General features: G+C 40.3%; 1 protein-coding gene across 3 annotated transcripts in view; it reads left to right on the plus strand.

Annotated features, from left to right (window-relative positions):
• Nucleotides 1–394: 394 nt before the first annotated feature.
• LOC120994859 (interleukin-5 receptor subunit alpha-like) overlaps nucleotides 395–17,243 on the plus strand; it is a 53,520-nt gene continuing 36,671 nt past the window's right edge. The window contains exons 1-4 of one of the 3 annotated variants that reach the window (XM_040423716.1): nucleotides 422–466; nucleotides 5,081–5,174; nucleotides 8,511–8,662; nucleotides 12,040–12,166. In XM_040423716.1, coding sequence (XP_040279650.1) covers nucleotides 5,102–5,174; nucleotides 8,511–8,662; nucleotides 12,040–12,166 — 352 coding nt within the window. In that variant the 5' untranslated portion in view covers nucleotides 422–466; nucleotides 5,081–5,101. Of the gene's footprint in view, nucleotides 467–3,442; nucleotides 3,633–5,080; nucleotides 5,175–8,510; nucleotides 8,663–12,039; nucleotides 12,167–17,243 lie in introns of those variants that run through there. The other 2 variants (XM_040423717.1, XM_040423718.1) reach the window with 2 other exon arrangements.

A 17,243-nucleotide genomic window follows, 5' to 3' on the forward strand; every position in this document is an offset into this window, starting at 1 on the left:
TGCCTCAATTTGCAAACGGTCTACAAACAAGCACACCACAGACAGGCAACAACTGGTCTTCAGCTCTGGACTTGAAACACACCAACACAGCTCAGGCATACTGTAACATTGGCATAAAGCAAATAATTAAACTGGAGCAGTTCTACCAATGTTTAGAGGTTCTCCTCCACACCTTATACGACTACTAGCCATATTTAATTCATACTGTGAAACATATGGATCAGAACAGATTTATTCTGCTCATAAAAGTTTTACAGTTATAGACAGAGGAACTGATGGAAGAGCACATCTAACCATTTGTTCTTCTTTCTGTCTGTCCTCCTTCCTCCCAACTTTTGTGGGAAGTCCCTTACTAATGCATTATGATGATATTGTATACTTCTGTGTACTTCCCAGAAATAATCACTCTTCTTGTAAAGTGAATAAAGATACAGGCTCCAGTGAAATGAATGGCCAGAAACTACAGGTGAGCTGGGTAGTATGACATACTGTATGTGATATGTAGTAAGGTGGTTTATGCAGTATATTGTACAATTTTAGAACTGTAAAAGTAAAAAAAAAATTTAAAGCAATAAGTATTTTAAATATACATGGAAATATTTTGAAAGGTTATTAGAACTGGACTTACATGAGATAAAAGAGTTACCTCTTGTCACTAATTCTACTGAAAAGTACTACAGCTTGAAAAGGCTGATAACAGAGAAGTCACAATATTCATTGCATAGCTGATGTTCTGCAGATAAGATTGACTGTATGTATGTAGCGTTCGTTTTAAACCGTAAATGTCACATAGCTGTAGGGAACTACACTGGTGCAATGTGTAGTTATACAGTCCTGATCAAAAGTTTAAATCATATTTTACATTGTTGGATCTTAACAAGGTTCCAAGTAGAGCTTCAACATGCAAAAAGAAGAAGTGAGAGTGAGACAAAACATTTTTTGAGCATTCAATTAATTGAAAATAACAATTAAACTGAAACAGGCTGTTTTTCAGCTGATCCAAATTTTAGGACCACATGCCTTTAAAAGTCCAAATCTGTGCAAAGATGTGGATTCATTGTCATTTTCTGTAAGGTAGTCACACGTTGTGATGGCAAAGGCAAAAAAAACTCTCCCTTTTTGAACGTGGTCAGGTTGTTGAATTGCATAAGCAGGGTCTCTCACAGCGCACCATCGCTGCTGAGGTGGGACGCAGTAAGACAGTCATTTGGAATTTCTTAAATGATCCTGAGGATTATGAAACAAAAAAGTCAAGTGGAAGACCCAACAAAAATGTCATCAGCACTGAGCCGGAGGATCCAATTGGCTGTCCGTCAAGACACTGGACGATCCTCGACCCAAATTAAGGCCCTTACTGGTGCTGACTGCAGCCCCATATCCACCAGACGGCATCTGAGACTGAAGGGCTTCAAAAACAAAAAACGTCTTCAAAGACCTCGTCTCCTTGAACGCCACAGAACTGCTCATTTGGACTTTACACCAAACATGGGACATTCAAAGGTGGAAGAAAGTTTTATTCTCTGATGAGAAAAAATGTAACCTTGATGGTCCTGATGGTTTCCAACTTTACTGGCATGACAAGCAGATCCCACCTGAGATGTTTTCTACGCGCCACAGTGGAGGGGGCGCCATAATGGTCTGGGGTGCTTTTTCCTTCAGTGGAACAATGGAGCTTCAGGAAGTGCAGGGGCATCAAACGGCCGCTGGCTGTGTCCAGATGTTGCAGAGAGCATTCCTCATGACTGAGGGCCCTCGTCTGTGTGGTAACGACTGGGTTTTTCAACAGGACAATGCTACAGTACACAATGCCCGCAGGACAAGGGACTTCTTCCAGGAGAATAACATCACTCTTTTGGCCCATCCTGCGTGTTCCCCTGGGGATGGATGGCAAGGGAAGTTTACAAAAATGGACAACAGTTCCAGACAGTAGATGGCCTTCGTGCGGCCGTCTTCACCACTTGGAGAAATGTTCCCACTCACCTCATGGAAACGCTTGCATCAAACATGCCGAAACGAATTTTTTTAAGTGATAAACAATAACGGCGGAGCTACTCATTACTGAGTTCATGTTTGGAAGTTGGATTTCTGTTTTGGGGGGTTTAGTTTTTTTTTGGGAGGTGTGGTCCTAAACTTTTGATCAGCTGAAAAACAGCCTGTTTCAGTTTATTCGTTGTTTTCATTAAATTAAATGCTCAAAAATTTTTTTGTCTCACTCCCATTTATTCTTGTTGCATGTTGAAGCTCTACTTAGAACCTTGTTAAGATCCAACCATGCTAAATATGATTTTTTGCCATTTTTCAAGTGGTCTTAAACTTTTGATCAGGACTGTATATACTAAATAGCCAATATGTACTTATAATAAGTAGTATAAAAGAGTGAAACGTTTTATATAAATTAGTAAGTATTGTGAATCAACTGTGGATAAACTAGAGGGGAAAACAGTAGTATTTTACTTTCAGGATAAGTTTTTCTTTAAGGTTTTCACATGTGAAGTATCATGGCATCGGTCCTTGTTTATTCACCATCAATTTACGCCAGTTTTTGGTGTAAATTGAGCCCCAAAAAGTCACAATTTCTGCAAGAAGTAAAAAATTTAAGCAATTAATTTAACTTTTTTTTTTTGCTGCCCTTGTCAATAGTTGAAGAGTTGTTTTATTAATACGAAAGCCAGATAATTTTTCCAATTGCGTGTCAGAACTTTGCCCATTCTTAGCATACTGTAATTTCATTTTCTTTAGGACAACCTTTACAAGTGATGGCCTATCCTCAGGTTACTCCAGCACTGCTGCCATTCACTTTAGTTGGAGTAGCGCTGCAGTCAACAGCTCCATTCATTTCACAATGGAGGAAGCCATGTAGTTCTAGAGCGAAAACAACTGGAGAACAGCTGTGGTAGCATGCCAGACCACCACAAATCAGATAGTAATGGCCTATCCAGTGATCTAAGGTTAGATCTGCATGTTGATCACATCTAATTACCGTGCCGCACCTGTATCTGCTGGGCCTCGCTTGTACATATTGTTTGAAACAAATGGCATGTGCAGGTGCTGGCCGCAAGTACAGGTGTGGTCTGGCAATTAGGGATGATCCACATGCGGATCCTGCTGCTAACTGCATTGTGTACGGGCCGCCTAAATGTGTCTGATAAAGCCATAATTGACCGTTCCATTCATTCTTATTGACCTTAATGAACATCAGCCACAGTTGCATATTCCTACTGATCAACCACTGCATTCCAATCAGTTTCTTTTTCGGCATGTATAGCTGGGAAACCATGTGATGTGAAAATACTAAAGTTAAGAAGACACATTGAGCTAGAAGGGATGACCACAAAAAGTTCTAAGGGGCAAGAAAGAAAAGATGTCACCAAGAATGATGACCACAGAATAGAACTAAGAAAAAGTTCTTGACAGTGCATATTGCTTGTTCTCTTTGTGTTAGCAGTTCAACATTATCTTTGTTTACATCATTTCACCATACAGAAAACCATACAATACATTGAATGTATCTCCCTGTGTAATAGAGGAACTTCAGAAGAACATAACTGTCTGCCTGTAGTCCTATGAAGATGCAGGACATTCCTATAATTGGAGGACACTTCTTCATTTTATGAAGCATTACAATACATAAAGTAATTTTGTGGAAATACTCTACACTGTTTTATCTTATGAATGCAAAGAATCTTAAAGGGGTTGTCTGGTCTTCAAATTATAGTGACTTACTAATTAATAGAAGGCTGGTTACCAATTTAGATTGCAGCAGCTGGTGACTGGCTGTGGCAGTCACATGCCCCTGTGTCAGAACATCAGGGGTGGATTGGCCATAGACCCTACAGTGAAATTTCCCAGTGGGCCGATGCCAAGGAGGGCCACCCCAGCCCTCCTAATGATCTGATTCTCTCCTACGCACCTGTTCAGCAACTGCAGGAGCCCTCCTGAATTCAACTGCATCGATGTCCTCAGGACAGAGATACAGTTCAATACTGTGACACAGGTGGTAGTATTTTGTGCATAGTGGTAGTTGGCTCAGCTGGGGCAGTATATTGCTCTGCACTATGGTATTGCTGGCCCTGCCTACTTCTTTTGTCCCTGCCACTTTTAATTTTTTTCCAGGGCCACTTTTAGTTTCCAGTCAGCCCCTGTCATCACTGAACCAGGAATCAGAGCAACACTAGAACAGGGGTGGCGAGAATCGGTGAAGGTAGTAGGTAAAGGGGTTATCTTGGAATTCATATTGATGACCTATTCTCTGCATAAGTTATCAATATCCGATCGGTGGAGGTGTGACACCTGGGAACCCCGCCGATTAGATGTGAGTGCCATGGCCTCTTCCTAGGGCATGTGACCTCACTGTACAGTCACATGGTCTAGTTGCAGCTCAGTTCTATTCAAGTCCCATTAATTTATATGGGGCTGCATCCAATTGCGGCCAAAAATAGGCATTTTCTATGACAGCCGTGGCATGCGCGGTCCGCAAATTGCAGAACACACATGGGCCGGTGTTCGTGTTTTGCGGATCGGCAATTTGCGGATCTGCAAAACACCACATTCGTGTGAATGTAGCCTAAATTGTTGCTCCTCTTCATCCTAAAAAATTGTACTTCTGTAAATCTTACAACAGTTTTTTTTATCACCACCTTTTGTTTGTCATAAACATATTGAAATCATTACAAGGCTGTCAGTAGATGCATCAGAAACAAATTATGTAGTATCAGGGTAAGAGCTTTCTTCCAACAAAGTTAAAATCATAATAGCAAAAATAGACTAGCCTCCACAACAGTTCACAAACTATCCTGAGTTTGTGTTTGTGTTATTTAAGCAGTTGTTGGGGGTATTGTATTTTTGCTGCTATGATTTTTTATTTAATTGGTGTAAAGCTACAGTCCATTTGCTCTTACCCTGAGGCTGGATCTTTTGTTAGTGTGCTATATGCCTGCTAGAAGTCGATTAAAGGAGAATCCACGCACAGGAGGATATTGGGCCTATACAAGCTGGAGTCCTCTTCAACCAGTTAGCTGTTATTATATGCACTTGAAATGAACAAAATTCCAATATTTACAGGGTTTTTATTGTTTTCCAGATTTGAACAGAATAACAGAAAATGCATATTTCCATGGCATTTATATGGATACTGTGGCACTATTTTCGTTCACATTGGTGCTGCAAATTTAACGGTAAGCCTCACAAAATGTATAATTGTTTACTTAAAGGGAATGTGTCATCAGAAAAAGACCTATTGTTTAAATTGTGTTTTTAAATTTAACATATTTTTAAAGAATTTTTGATAATGTTTTAATCTTCTATTTCAATAGCTATAGTTAAACAAAAACTTCACTGGTCGCGAAGCCTAATAATAGGCACCACTTCTTGGTCTGTACATATCACTTTACTGCAGATATCTGCTTATCTGTCGTCCTAATTCTGCCTGTAATGATATCACCTCTGTGTATAGATAAGACAGGATCCACCATTCACAATAGGATGTGGCCGCTGTAAAGCAATTTTCTTAATGCTTTCTAAATCCTGTTAAGAACAGCTTAGGCAAGATGGCCGCCCCCATAATCATGTTCAAGAAATAGAATAAATAAATCTGCAATGAATTAAAACAGGTTAGATAAAAGGATATGTGTTGCTATCTGGTTTTAACTGGCAGATAACATTTTTGGTGACACATTGCCTTTAACCCTTTCAGGAAAATTTTTAGATTTAAGCATTTTTGTTTTTCACTCCCTGCCTGTGGGCCCATATATATATATATATATATATATATATATTTGTATTTCCGTTCGCATAACATTAGGACTCATTTTTTTGTGGGAAAAGTTGCACTTTAGAATGGAACCATTTATTCTTGCATACACAATGGAGTGGGAAGCTGGGGAAAAATGGGGTGGAAATGGAAAAAAATATCCAATTCTGCCACAATTTAATGGGTATTGTTTTCACAGTGTTCATTGTGCAGTAAAACTCACCTGTGCCCTTCATTCTCTAGTTCAGTATGCTTACAGCAATACCACATTTGTATAGTTTTGATCAGGGGCGTAGCTGTAGGGGAAGCAGCTGCTTTGAGGCCTGAACTCAGAAGGGGCCCACCCAGGAGGAGGAATAAAAGATTTCATTGTCAGGGCCCCCTCAACAGTATTATACAATGACATTATATACATTGATACTGTAGGAAACAGACGGAGCAGCTGTCGGGCCTGGTCTGACAGAAAGATTTTGACTAGCCACAAGAGTGGGGGTTGCATGGGGGGGAGGGGGTTGCAAAGAAGTTGCTGAGGGGGGAGCCCCGTTCAGAAATTTGCTGTGGGGCCCAGTCAATTCTAGTTACACCACTGGCTTTGAAAAACTGAAAAAATAAAAAATAAATTATACCTAGCTGTGTGAGGGCTCATTTTTGAGGGGCGATCTGTACTTTTTACTGACATTTTGATAAAATTCACAGAGCTTATCAGACAGTTTAACAGTACCAACAATGACATTTTTAGAAATCTTATACACACACAAAAAACATGGGGGGGGGGTCATATAGAAACAGATATATGCCACTTTTGTAGGGTATATCTGGTGCACGCCATGTTGCAGCAGGCCCATCTTATTTACCATTTTCTACACCTGTTTTTAGGCTTAGAAAATGGTCTAAACGTAAAACAGCTCGGAAGTTGTCTTACATTTAGAATCAGTGGTGGATCTACACCGCAAGTGCAGGGGAAGATTAAGACAGACATCATGTATAGGGTGAAATCCATTGCAAATCCACCACAAAATCCATGACAAATTTGCATATAACACATGAAGATGTAGCAAAATGCAATGCAGAAATTAAGGCTCGTGTGGCCATACCCTTAGGGTGGCTTCTTTTGCCGAAAGGGCTGGTAAGATTGCCTTCACATGCGACACATTTTGTTGCAGAAATTACTGCAGCTGAAAATCAGTTCATTCATGTGAATGGGGTTATTTTAATGGCAAGCACATGGATTTCTGCAATCCTCATTCAGATGAATGGAACTGATCTTCAGTTGCAGAAATCTGCGGCGTGTGAAGGCACGCTAAGGGTCCAGTCAATCTGTTATAATTAGAGATGAGCGAAGTTTTGGAAAATTAGATTCGGCTGCTTTGCCGAATTTTAAAAAAAAATTAACTTTGTGACGAATTACTTTGTCATGAACCGAATTTCTTTGTAAGTAGTGGGCGCAACGACAGCTGCGATAACTCCGCTCCCCATCGTTGTTTCCCTCACATGCCGCGTTCATACATGATTGCAGCATCTGAAAGTAAAAATACAGTGTAAAATTAACATTAAAAAAATTAAATCATACTTACCTCCTCCATTTGCTCCCGACGGACCGGCCGCTGCCATCTTGCTTGACGGTCTTGCGTGAAATCTAGCGCGGCCCGAGATGACGTCAATTAAGATGGAGGCTGCCGGCCTGTCAGAAGCAAATGGATGATGTAAGTATGATTTTTTTTTTGTTTTTTTACACTATTTCAGGTTAAATCCATTCGCTACCATGAAGCACGAGGAAACTTGTCTTCGCAGCTAATCAAATTTATTCTGAAATTCGGATAGAATTCCACCTTTGATTTGATTCGCTCATCTCTATTTATAATCTACTTGTAACGGGGCGCCGAAGGCGCACTCGGTCTCCCATCAGCCGCAGACCTGCTTAGCTTCGGGAGCGAGGATCTGTGTTCGGCCTTGTTCCCAGAGCGGCTTTGCTAGCTGGGAGGCTCCCTGCTTCTAGGTCTGCCTTGAGCGCCGACCTGATCACTCGGTGCTCGACTTGTCTGTCTGTCACGTCACATGACCCTCACTCCCCACTATAAATACAGGCACTCCCCACTTGGTTCTAGTCTGCGGCTGCTTGTTCTGATTGACCTCCTGACCTTGTGACCTCGGCTCGTTCTTTGACCTGACTTCGTCTCATCCTTTGTACGTATTTGCTCTCCTGGATTGACCTCGGCTCTGACTATTGACCTTACATTTGCCCACTCCATTTGTACTCCTGCCTCTCCTGGTTCTGACCCTTGGCTTGTTGACCTTCCGTATCTTTCCTCTGTGCACTTACGAAAGTAAGGGACCTTCGCCCAGTTACGCCCCGTCGCCTAGGACGGGTAGTGTAAGTAGGCAGGGACAGGGGTTGAGGGTGGAGTCAGAGTGCACCTTCTTTCCTTCCTCTCTGATCCCTGACACTACTTTAGGGAAGCAAAGCTCAGCTAATGTGTACATCTCTGAGCATATTCCCCAAACCTTCTTCTTTCTTTCACATTTTAATCTATTGGGGGGGCACATTGATAATGAATCTGGCTTCCATTTAGTTTCCCTTGTCGTTGATAGCTTTAAAAAGGCTACCAATTCATAATAAGTATCTAAACCATACGTATGTCAGAGGGCATTGCTGAGGGGATGTGCATTACTGAAACATGTACAACCCTCTAAAATCCAATTGCAAGACAATCACCATGGAAAAGTGGATATGTACTTACCACCTTTCCAAAATTTCTTTCAGGGCTTGAATACAACTTGGTAAAAAACCTGTCACTGAGTATCAGGAACAAAGAAGGTTTTTTGACTTGGGACTGTGATATTCCCATGGAAAACGTCAGTAACATTTCATATGAAATCTTCTTGAAACTTGAAGATTGGGAATTTGTAAAAGATGTAAGTTATTTATTATATATGTGTAATAATGTTTCAATTTGTGTGACAATGAGGTAACATGATGTTGTTGATTACCGCTGAAGCTAGGTAAACTGAGCCCAGCCGAGAGGGATCTGTCAGGTAAGTAACGCTTACTTCTTTTTTGCAGAAGGATCCCGTATGTTGTCCGGTTTCTTTCTGAAAGCAGACAACCCCTTTAAATGCTCTCAATTCAATTGTTCCTTTAGTGTCTGATGGTGCATGACACACTGATTTGAAAGAACACCATATGTGGATGCAGAAAGAGGGGCAACTTCTGAGGACTATATCTTAAGCTGTGATTAGCCTACAGCCACGATTTAAAATAAGACCAAGATCACACTAGCCTAAATACATCGCAAGATACAGCCACTAGAAATGGGTCCTAGTAAGAGCTGCAACACCTGTAACTTTCAACCCCGACCTGATTTCTAAAGGCTGTAGCTCAACTAGCATATCAAGCTTATTTAAAAGTTTAGATTGTCAGCTTTCAAAGTAGACCAGTATCACATCTGAGGTATGAAGGGTTAAAGCAAGTGGGAGAAGTGCTGGCATGCTGCAGGAGGACAGACATATATTCTCTTTCCCTGTGTGACTGTACAAGGTCCTAGGTCGAGAATAACATGGAATTCTGTACATGTTATCTACCCCCTTTCCCCCATTAATCATACATCATACTTGATTGACATATCTATTTTTTTTTTTCCTGAAGCTGAGTGAAAAGATCAGCACTTGTTCATCTAATCATCATCTGCACCTAATTACACCATTTATTGGTGCCATGACCCAGACGTTTACCAGCGTACAGATCACATTGTCAAATAAGCTGTGCCAAACATTTAAACCTCATGCACGGAAACATCAACAAAGTTCCCATCTTACACTGTCCCTATCCTGTCCATAGTGGATCTTAACATTTTCGCAGTGACTGTTGCTATAAATTATTGTTTTCAATTAGTTTTACAAAACAAACCATCATGACAAACCAGGGCAAACTGGGCTCCTGCACAGGGCTGCATATTTCAGGGGCGGTACTGAAATAAGTGCAGGGTTTTTTAATCTTCTCTCCTTCCTGCAAAATTTAAAGTTTCATTCAGCCAAAATAAAGAAAAAATATTTAAAAAGTTATAACCGGAATGTAGAGGAGGAAAAATTTTACTGGTCCTTAAAGCTGGCCATACAATTAGTCTTTTGTCAATGCTGCAGGGATGCTAATACCCTTCATACATGTTCTGTGCACATGGTTCTGCTGTATTATGATTCCACATGCACATATGGTAGCATTTAGCAGTGCTTTAAATACTGATCTATGTAGTATTATATGAAGTGCAGCACAGACCCAGACCCATAGGCACTCTATATGTAGACACATAGGTCCTGATACAGTCCTGATCAAAAGTTTAAGACCACTTGAAAAATGGCAAAAAATTATATTTAGCATGGCTAGATCTTAACAAGGTTCCAAGTAGAGCTTCACCATGCAACAAGAAGAAATGGGAGTGAGACAAAACATTTTTTGAGCATTCAATTTAGTGAAAACAACGAATAAACTGAAACAGGCTGTTTTTCAGCTGATCAAACGTTTAGGACCACACCTCCAAAAAAAAACTAAACCCCCCCAAAACAGAAATCCAACTTCCAAACATGAACTCAGTAATGAGTAGCTCCGCCGTTATTGTTTATCACTTCAAAAATTTGTTTCGGCATGCTTGATGCAAGCGTTTCCATGAGGTGAGTGGGAACATTTCTCCAAGTGGTGAAGACGGCCGCACGAAGGCCATCTACTGCCTGGAACTGTTGTCCATTTTTGTAAACTTCCCTTGCCATCCATCCCCAACGGTTCTCAATTGGATTTAGATCAGGGGAACACGCAGGATGGGCCAAAAGAGTGATGTTATTCTCCTGGAAGAAGTCCCTTGTCCTGCGGGCATTGTGTACTGTAGCGTTGTCCTGTTGAAAAACCCAGTCGTTACCACACAGACGAGGGCCCTCAGTCATGAGGAATGCTCTCTGCAACATCTGGACACAGCCAGCGGCCGTTTGAGGCCCCTGCACTTCCTGAAGCTTCATTGTTCCACTGAAGGAAAAAGCACCCCAGACCATTATGGCGCCCCCTCCACTGTGGCACGTAGAAAACAACTTAGGTGGGATCTGCTTGTCATGCCAGTAACGTTGGAAACCATCAGGACCATCAAGGTTACATTTTTTCTCATCGGAGAATAAAACTTTCTTCCACCTTTGAATGTCCCATGTTTGGTGCTCTCTTGCAAAGTCCAAACGAGCAGTTCTGTCGCGTTCAAGGAGACAAGGTCTTTGAAGACGTTTTTTGTTTTTGAAGCCCTTCAGTCTCAGATGCCGTCTGATGGTTATGGGGCTGCAGTCAGCACCAGTAAGGGCCTTAATTTGGGTCGAGGATCGTCCAGTGTCTTGACGGACAGCCAATTGGATCCTCCGGCTCAGTGCTGATGACATTTTTTTGGGTCATCCACTTGACTTTTTTGTTCCATAACCCTCAGGATCATTTAAAAATTTAAGAAATTCCAAATGACTGTCTTACTGTGTCCCACCTCAGCAGCGATGGCGCGCTGTGAGAGACCCTGCTTATGCAGTTCAACAACCCGGCCACGTTCAAAAAGGGAGAGTTTTTTTGCCTTTGCCATCACAACGTGTGACTACCTTACAGAAAATGACAATGAATCCACATCTTTGCACAGATTTGTCCTTTTAAAGGCATGTGGTCCTAAACTTTTGATCAGCTGAAAAACAGCCTGTTTCAGTTTATTCGTTGTTTTCATTAAATTAAATGCTCAAAAAATGTTTTGTCTCACTCACTCCCTTTTCTTCTTGTTGCATGTTGAAGCTCTACTTGGAACCTTGTTAAGATCCAGCCATGCTAAATATGATTTTTTGCCATTTTTCAAGTGGTCTTAAACTTTTGATCAGGACTGTATATCAAACTGGCTTTGTCTTATTTTGGAGTAAATTGGGACTTTCCTGTCATTTTACTTGTAAGAGAAATTTATCAATTGTCTGAGACAGGCCAATGCTATTTCTTGCTCCTGCTAAGTAAGTTTCAGAAATTCATCTGTTTTGTGGGCCTTCCTGTGGAGTTTGATTTTGGCCTTATTTATCACAGGGCTTGTCTCAAAAAATAGTTTTCAAGCGCCCTGCACTTCTGACCTGCCGTAGCTGAGATTGTTTGCCTGTGCTAAATTCAACAAGTGCTGGAACATAGACTGTCACCTTCACACACATAGACAAATGTGAAAACACATGTCCAGTTGCCTCTTGTTGATAAATCAGGGCCATAGTGCCTTTGTGACAAAAGATTTTAGTCCCAATTGCTGTTTGTTATTCAGGCACATGTATGCGGAGAAGAGATATCCCTGAGTCTGCTAGATGATGCCCCGAGTCCAGTTTGTGTCCAGTTGACACCATATTTAAATTATGAGAAATGTCAAAATGCTTCAATTTGCCTGAATCCAGGTAAGATGGTGGAACCCAATGATATTGACTATAATTTATGTGTAACTATAATGTACAACAACAAAATTAGCCCTAGGTTGGAGCCCTCGGGATGAAAATTCACTTATTATACAAAAAATCCCTTTAAGGGTCCCAACAAAAATTTTTAATGTATATAAAACGAATTATTTAATTGTACCTTTAAAATTAATCCTACAGACGACAGATCATGAACAATTAAAACTATCAGGGACTGGCAATATGTCACTTGTAGTCTTGGAATTGCTGGGAAGACTGAGTGGGTGCTTTATTTATCTGTATGTTTATGGATGTTATTACCACATTGTGTTATATGGAACAGACTCACGTCCATCTATCACCATCCACAGTAGCCACTGGGGACGATTAGGACTTATCACAAATTGGCGATCAGGCAGCCACACTGTTTATTATAAGCGCAACACTACTTGGCAGTTTTCTGCTCAATTCACTAGGTGCACACACAATGTGGCTGTCTGTATTACCACATATCAATTGTTCCCTGCCAGCATTCATGCACTGTGGCTATTTGTATTACCACATACAAATTGCTCACTTGCGGCATTTATACACTGCGGCCATTTGTATCGCCTCATTCAAATAACTCACTGCCAGCGTACATACAATGTGGCTATATATCACCACCTGCAGATTATTCGCTGCCAGTGTTCATATAATGTGTCTATTTGCATCACCACCTGCGGATTGTTCACTGCCAGTTTTCATACAATGTGGCTATTATATTAATAGCCACGTTGCTCCCTTAGGGTCCAGTCACACGTCCGTAATTTCGTTCCGCAGACCCATTCATGTCTATGGGGCCGCACGATGTGTTTTGGGGTCTTTTTACATATACCCATGCTGGGTGAGAGAAATATCTCTCTAAAAGACAACTTTTCCCATTTTTTTATACAAAGTTGTCATATGACAGAGATATTTATCTCACCCAGCACGGGCATGTGTAAAAAGACACCCCAAAACACATTGCCCAACTTCTCCTGAGTATGGCGATACCACATGTGTGACACTTTTTTTGCAGCCTAGGTGGGCAAAGGGGCCCACATTCCAAAGAGCACCTTTAGGATTTCACAGGGCATTTTTTACACATTTTAATTTCAAACTACTTCTCACGCATTAGGGCCCCTAAAATGCCAGGGCAGTATAACTACCCCACAAGTGACCCCATTTTGGAAAGAAGACACCCCAAGGTATTTCGTGATGGGCATAGTGAGTTCATGGAAGTTTTTATTTTTTGTCACAAGTTAGTGGAATATGAGACTTTGTAAGAAAAAAAAATCATCATTTTCTGCTAACTTGTGACAAAAAATAAAAAGTTCTATGAACTCACTATGCCCATCAGCGAATACCTTAGGGTGTCTACTTTCCGAAATGGGGTCATTTGTGGGGTGTTTTTACTGTCTGGGCATTGTAGAACCCCAGGAAACATGACAGGTGCTCAGAAAGTCAGAGCTGCTTCAAAAAGCGGAAATTCACATTTTTGTACAATAGTTTGTAAACGCTATAACTTTTACCCAAACCATTTTTTTTTTACCCAAACATTTTTTTTTATTAAAGACATGTAGAACAATAAATTTAGAGAAAAATGTATATAGAAATGTCGTTTTTTTTAAAAAAAATTACAACTGAAAGTGAAAAATGTAATTTTTTTGCAAAAATTGTGGTAAATTTCGATTAATAACAAAAAAAGTAAAAATGTCAGCAGCAATGACATACCACCAAATGAAAGCTCTATTAGTGAGAAGAAAAGGAGGTAAAATTCATTTGGGTGGTAAGTTGTATGACCGCGCAATAAACGGTGAAAGTAGTGTAGTGCAGAATTGTAAAAAGTGGTCTGGTCATTAAGGGTGTTTAAGCTAGGGGAGCTGAGGTGGTTAAAAACCGCACTTTTATAATATGTAAATTACATTGCTACCAGCAAGTAGGGCGGTTACTTGCTGGTAGCCGCCGCATCCTCCTTTCAAAAAAACGCCCCCTCCTCCTGTTCATTGACAGGGCCAGCGAGCGCTCTCCTTCCCCGGCTGGCCCTGTCAGCATTTTTCAAATACCGCGCCTGCGCCTTACGTGTCTTCGTTCGGCACAGGCGCGCTGAAAGAAGGACGCTCACTTCCTCAGCACTCCCTCAGTGCGCCTGCGCCGATGACGTCACCTCTAAACCCGAAAGAGAAGACGTCATCGGCGCAGGCGCACTGAGGAAGTGCTGAGGAAGCGAGCGTCCTTCTCTCAGAGCGCCTGCGCCGAATGAAGACACGTAATGCGCAGGCGTGGGATTTGAATTGCAGACAGGACCAGCCGGAGGAGGAGAGCGCTCGCTGGCCCTGTCAATCAACAGGAAGAGGGGGCGTTTTTTTGAAAGGAGGATGCGGCGGCTACCAGCAAGTAACCGCCCTACTTTCTGGTAGCAAGGTAATTAACATATTATAAAAGTGCGGTTTTTTTTTTTTGTTTTTTTTTTGTAAATTCTTTATTTTTAAGATTTTTTTTATCAAAAAGAACATATAATGGTCAATTGACCAATTGATCAGAGGTAATAGGTATATATTGCAGATGACACAGGTCATAGACATATCATTCAACAGGTGGAAGACGCGTATACTCTAGTCCATGTCCATTGACTCGTGTTGCGGGAGAGCCACCATCTTCCAGGTGACAGCGAAAGCTATGAGATGTTTTACAAAATAAAACATGACACTTCAAGGAAGACAATGACAGCCTAGAATATATACCATTTACGTATATCACAGAGTTAAAAGAGAAAAATAAAAGAGATAAAGAAGGGGGGGAGAGAAGAAAGAAAAAGATCGGAGTAAGGAAGGGAGAGGAGGGGGGGAGAGGGGGGACCAATGTGTTGAGCTGCCTCAACTCTCTTTGCAATTGAAATAAGGGATGGGAAGGTAGGTCCAAGAAAAGGTAACCGTTAGGTTGCGTGAGGCCATTTACACCCAGTAGCTTCATTTAATTGCATATAAGTTACCCATCACTAAAGTGCGGTTTTTAAAGAAACTAAGCCACGGATAAAGGTAAGAGCACTATACTGTATATTGAATAATCGCACTATAAGGATTTTAATTAGCCCAAAAATGAAAAATGACTTTTGGGGGGGGGGGTGACAGAAGCCCTTTAAATATTATATTATATAATATTATAAAATTATGCATTGCAATATAACAATGCATACATTTTAGGATCTATAGGTATGGGGTTCTACATATGGAGCACACTACAGACAAATAGGCACTCCATATTCTGAGATATACAGCATGGAGCCTAACTGTACTTCCACTTGCCCTAGATTTCATGCATACAAAGAGGTTTGTGTATTTCTTATACCGTTCAAATTTTCCAGAAACAAATGTCAAAATACTGCAATACACGTTCAGTATTTGGTCAATATTTTGCATGAGTATTTGCAAGCCAAAACCAGGAATAGAACCTACAAAAAAAAAGTATAAATGGTAAGATTTATTCCTGTTCTGTGTTTTGGACCCAGTCCTGGTTGTAGCTAAGAAAAACTGACGAAAAACGCTGATCAAATACTAACCGTGTGAAAGTTGTCTTAAAATTAAAAAGTTAAAAAAGGTATAAATTAGTGATACAAAGGTAAGACTGCTCATCACACAAGCAAAAAAAGAAATTCAACTCTTTATAAAAAATTCAGATCTAGAAGGTGCATTTTAATAAATTAGATACAATTGTTGTAAACTATCTGCTCCGGATTTCATTGCCACAAAATATGCCATTATTAAGTCCTTAAGGACACAGCCTAGTATGGTACTTAAGCCCTTCAGGATTACTAGCATTTTTAACAGAATGTCTTCAGAATCTTTCACATTTTGTTATGTTGCAGCCTTGTGCTAAAATAAAAGTTTTCCCTCATTACTCTGCACTCAATACCACATAATGATAAAGTGAAAACAAAATGTTTGAAATGTTTGCCAATTTATTGAAAAGGAAAACCTAAAATCTTGCATTCACATAAGTATTCAGACCCTTTAATCAGTACTTAGTTGAAGCACCTTTGGCAGCAGTTACAGCATTCAGTCTTCTTTGATATGATGCCACAAGGTTTGCACATCTGGATTTTGGGATTTTCTGCCATACTTCTCTGTAGATCCTCTCAAGCTGTTAAGTTGAATGGGGACCTTTGGTGGACAGTCATTTTCAGGTCTGTCTAGACATGTTCGATTGGGTTCAAGTCAGGGTTCTGCCTGGGCCACTCAAGGATATTGTCTCTAAGACACTCCTATGTTGTCTTGACTGTGTTCTTAGGGTCATGACTCATTACCTTGTTGGAAGGTCTGAAGTCCAGAGCACTTGGATAGTGTTTTTATTAAGAACTAGACATTAAGCTCGTTACAATAATGGCAGCTATAATAGTAAGCATAAACATTAGTAGGAAAAGTCTATATTAAATAGCCTGGGAATTTGACCACATTGTATTTCTTGTTTTATTTTTGCTTTTGTGAAAAATATTTTGTCAAAAAGTCAAAATAAAAAAAAAAATTAAATGGAAACGTATATATCACAATACAGTTAGTATAATTATTATTGCCTTAGTGTAAAACTTTGTAACAATCTGCAATATACAATATCTGAAGCAGATATTGAGGAAGAATTTATTTTTTAACGTCTTGAAATTTTTCTATAAAATGTCTTTATAGACAACATTTTTTGTAAATATTCTGTCTGAATTTGGCAACAGTTTGCCTTGTTCAGGACCATCTACAACCTTTACAACAACATCTGAAAAAGTTCTAACTCTTGATAATGCAACACATAACTAACCGTGGACGAATACTGGTTCTGGCAAGTAAATGACAACTTTTTCTAAGGTTTGCCCCTAAGTTTTATTAATTGTCATGGCAAAGGCTAATATAATTAGAAATTGTCGCCTTCTTAATGTAAATGGTAAATTAGTAGAGGATGGAGCCAAATCAATATGGGGAATAAAGACCATGTCCCCTTCAGCTGAACCTGTTATTACTTGAGCAATAATGAGGTTTCTTTTTAAGTCTTTAACAAAGAGGCGGGTTCCATTGCA

The sequence above is a fragment of the Bufo bufo genome, chromosome 3 (genome assembly GCF_905171765.1).
Source record: "Bufo bufo chromosome 3, aBufBuf1.1, whole genome shotgun sequence".
NCBI classification, from domain to species: Eukaryota; Metazoa; Chordata; class Amphibia; order Anura; family Bufonidae; genus Bufo; species Bufo bufo.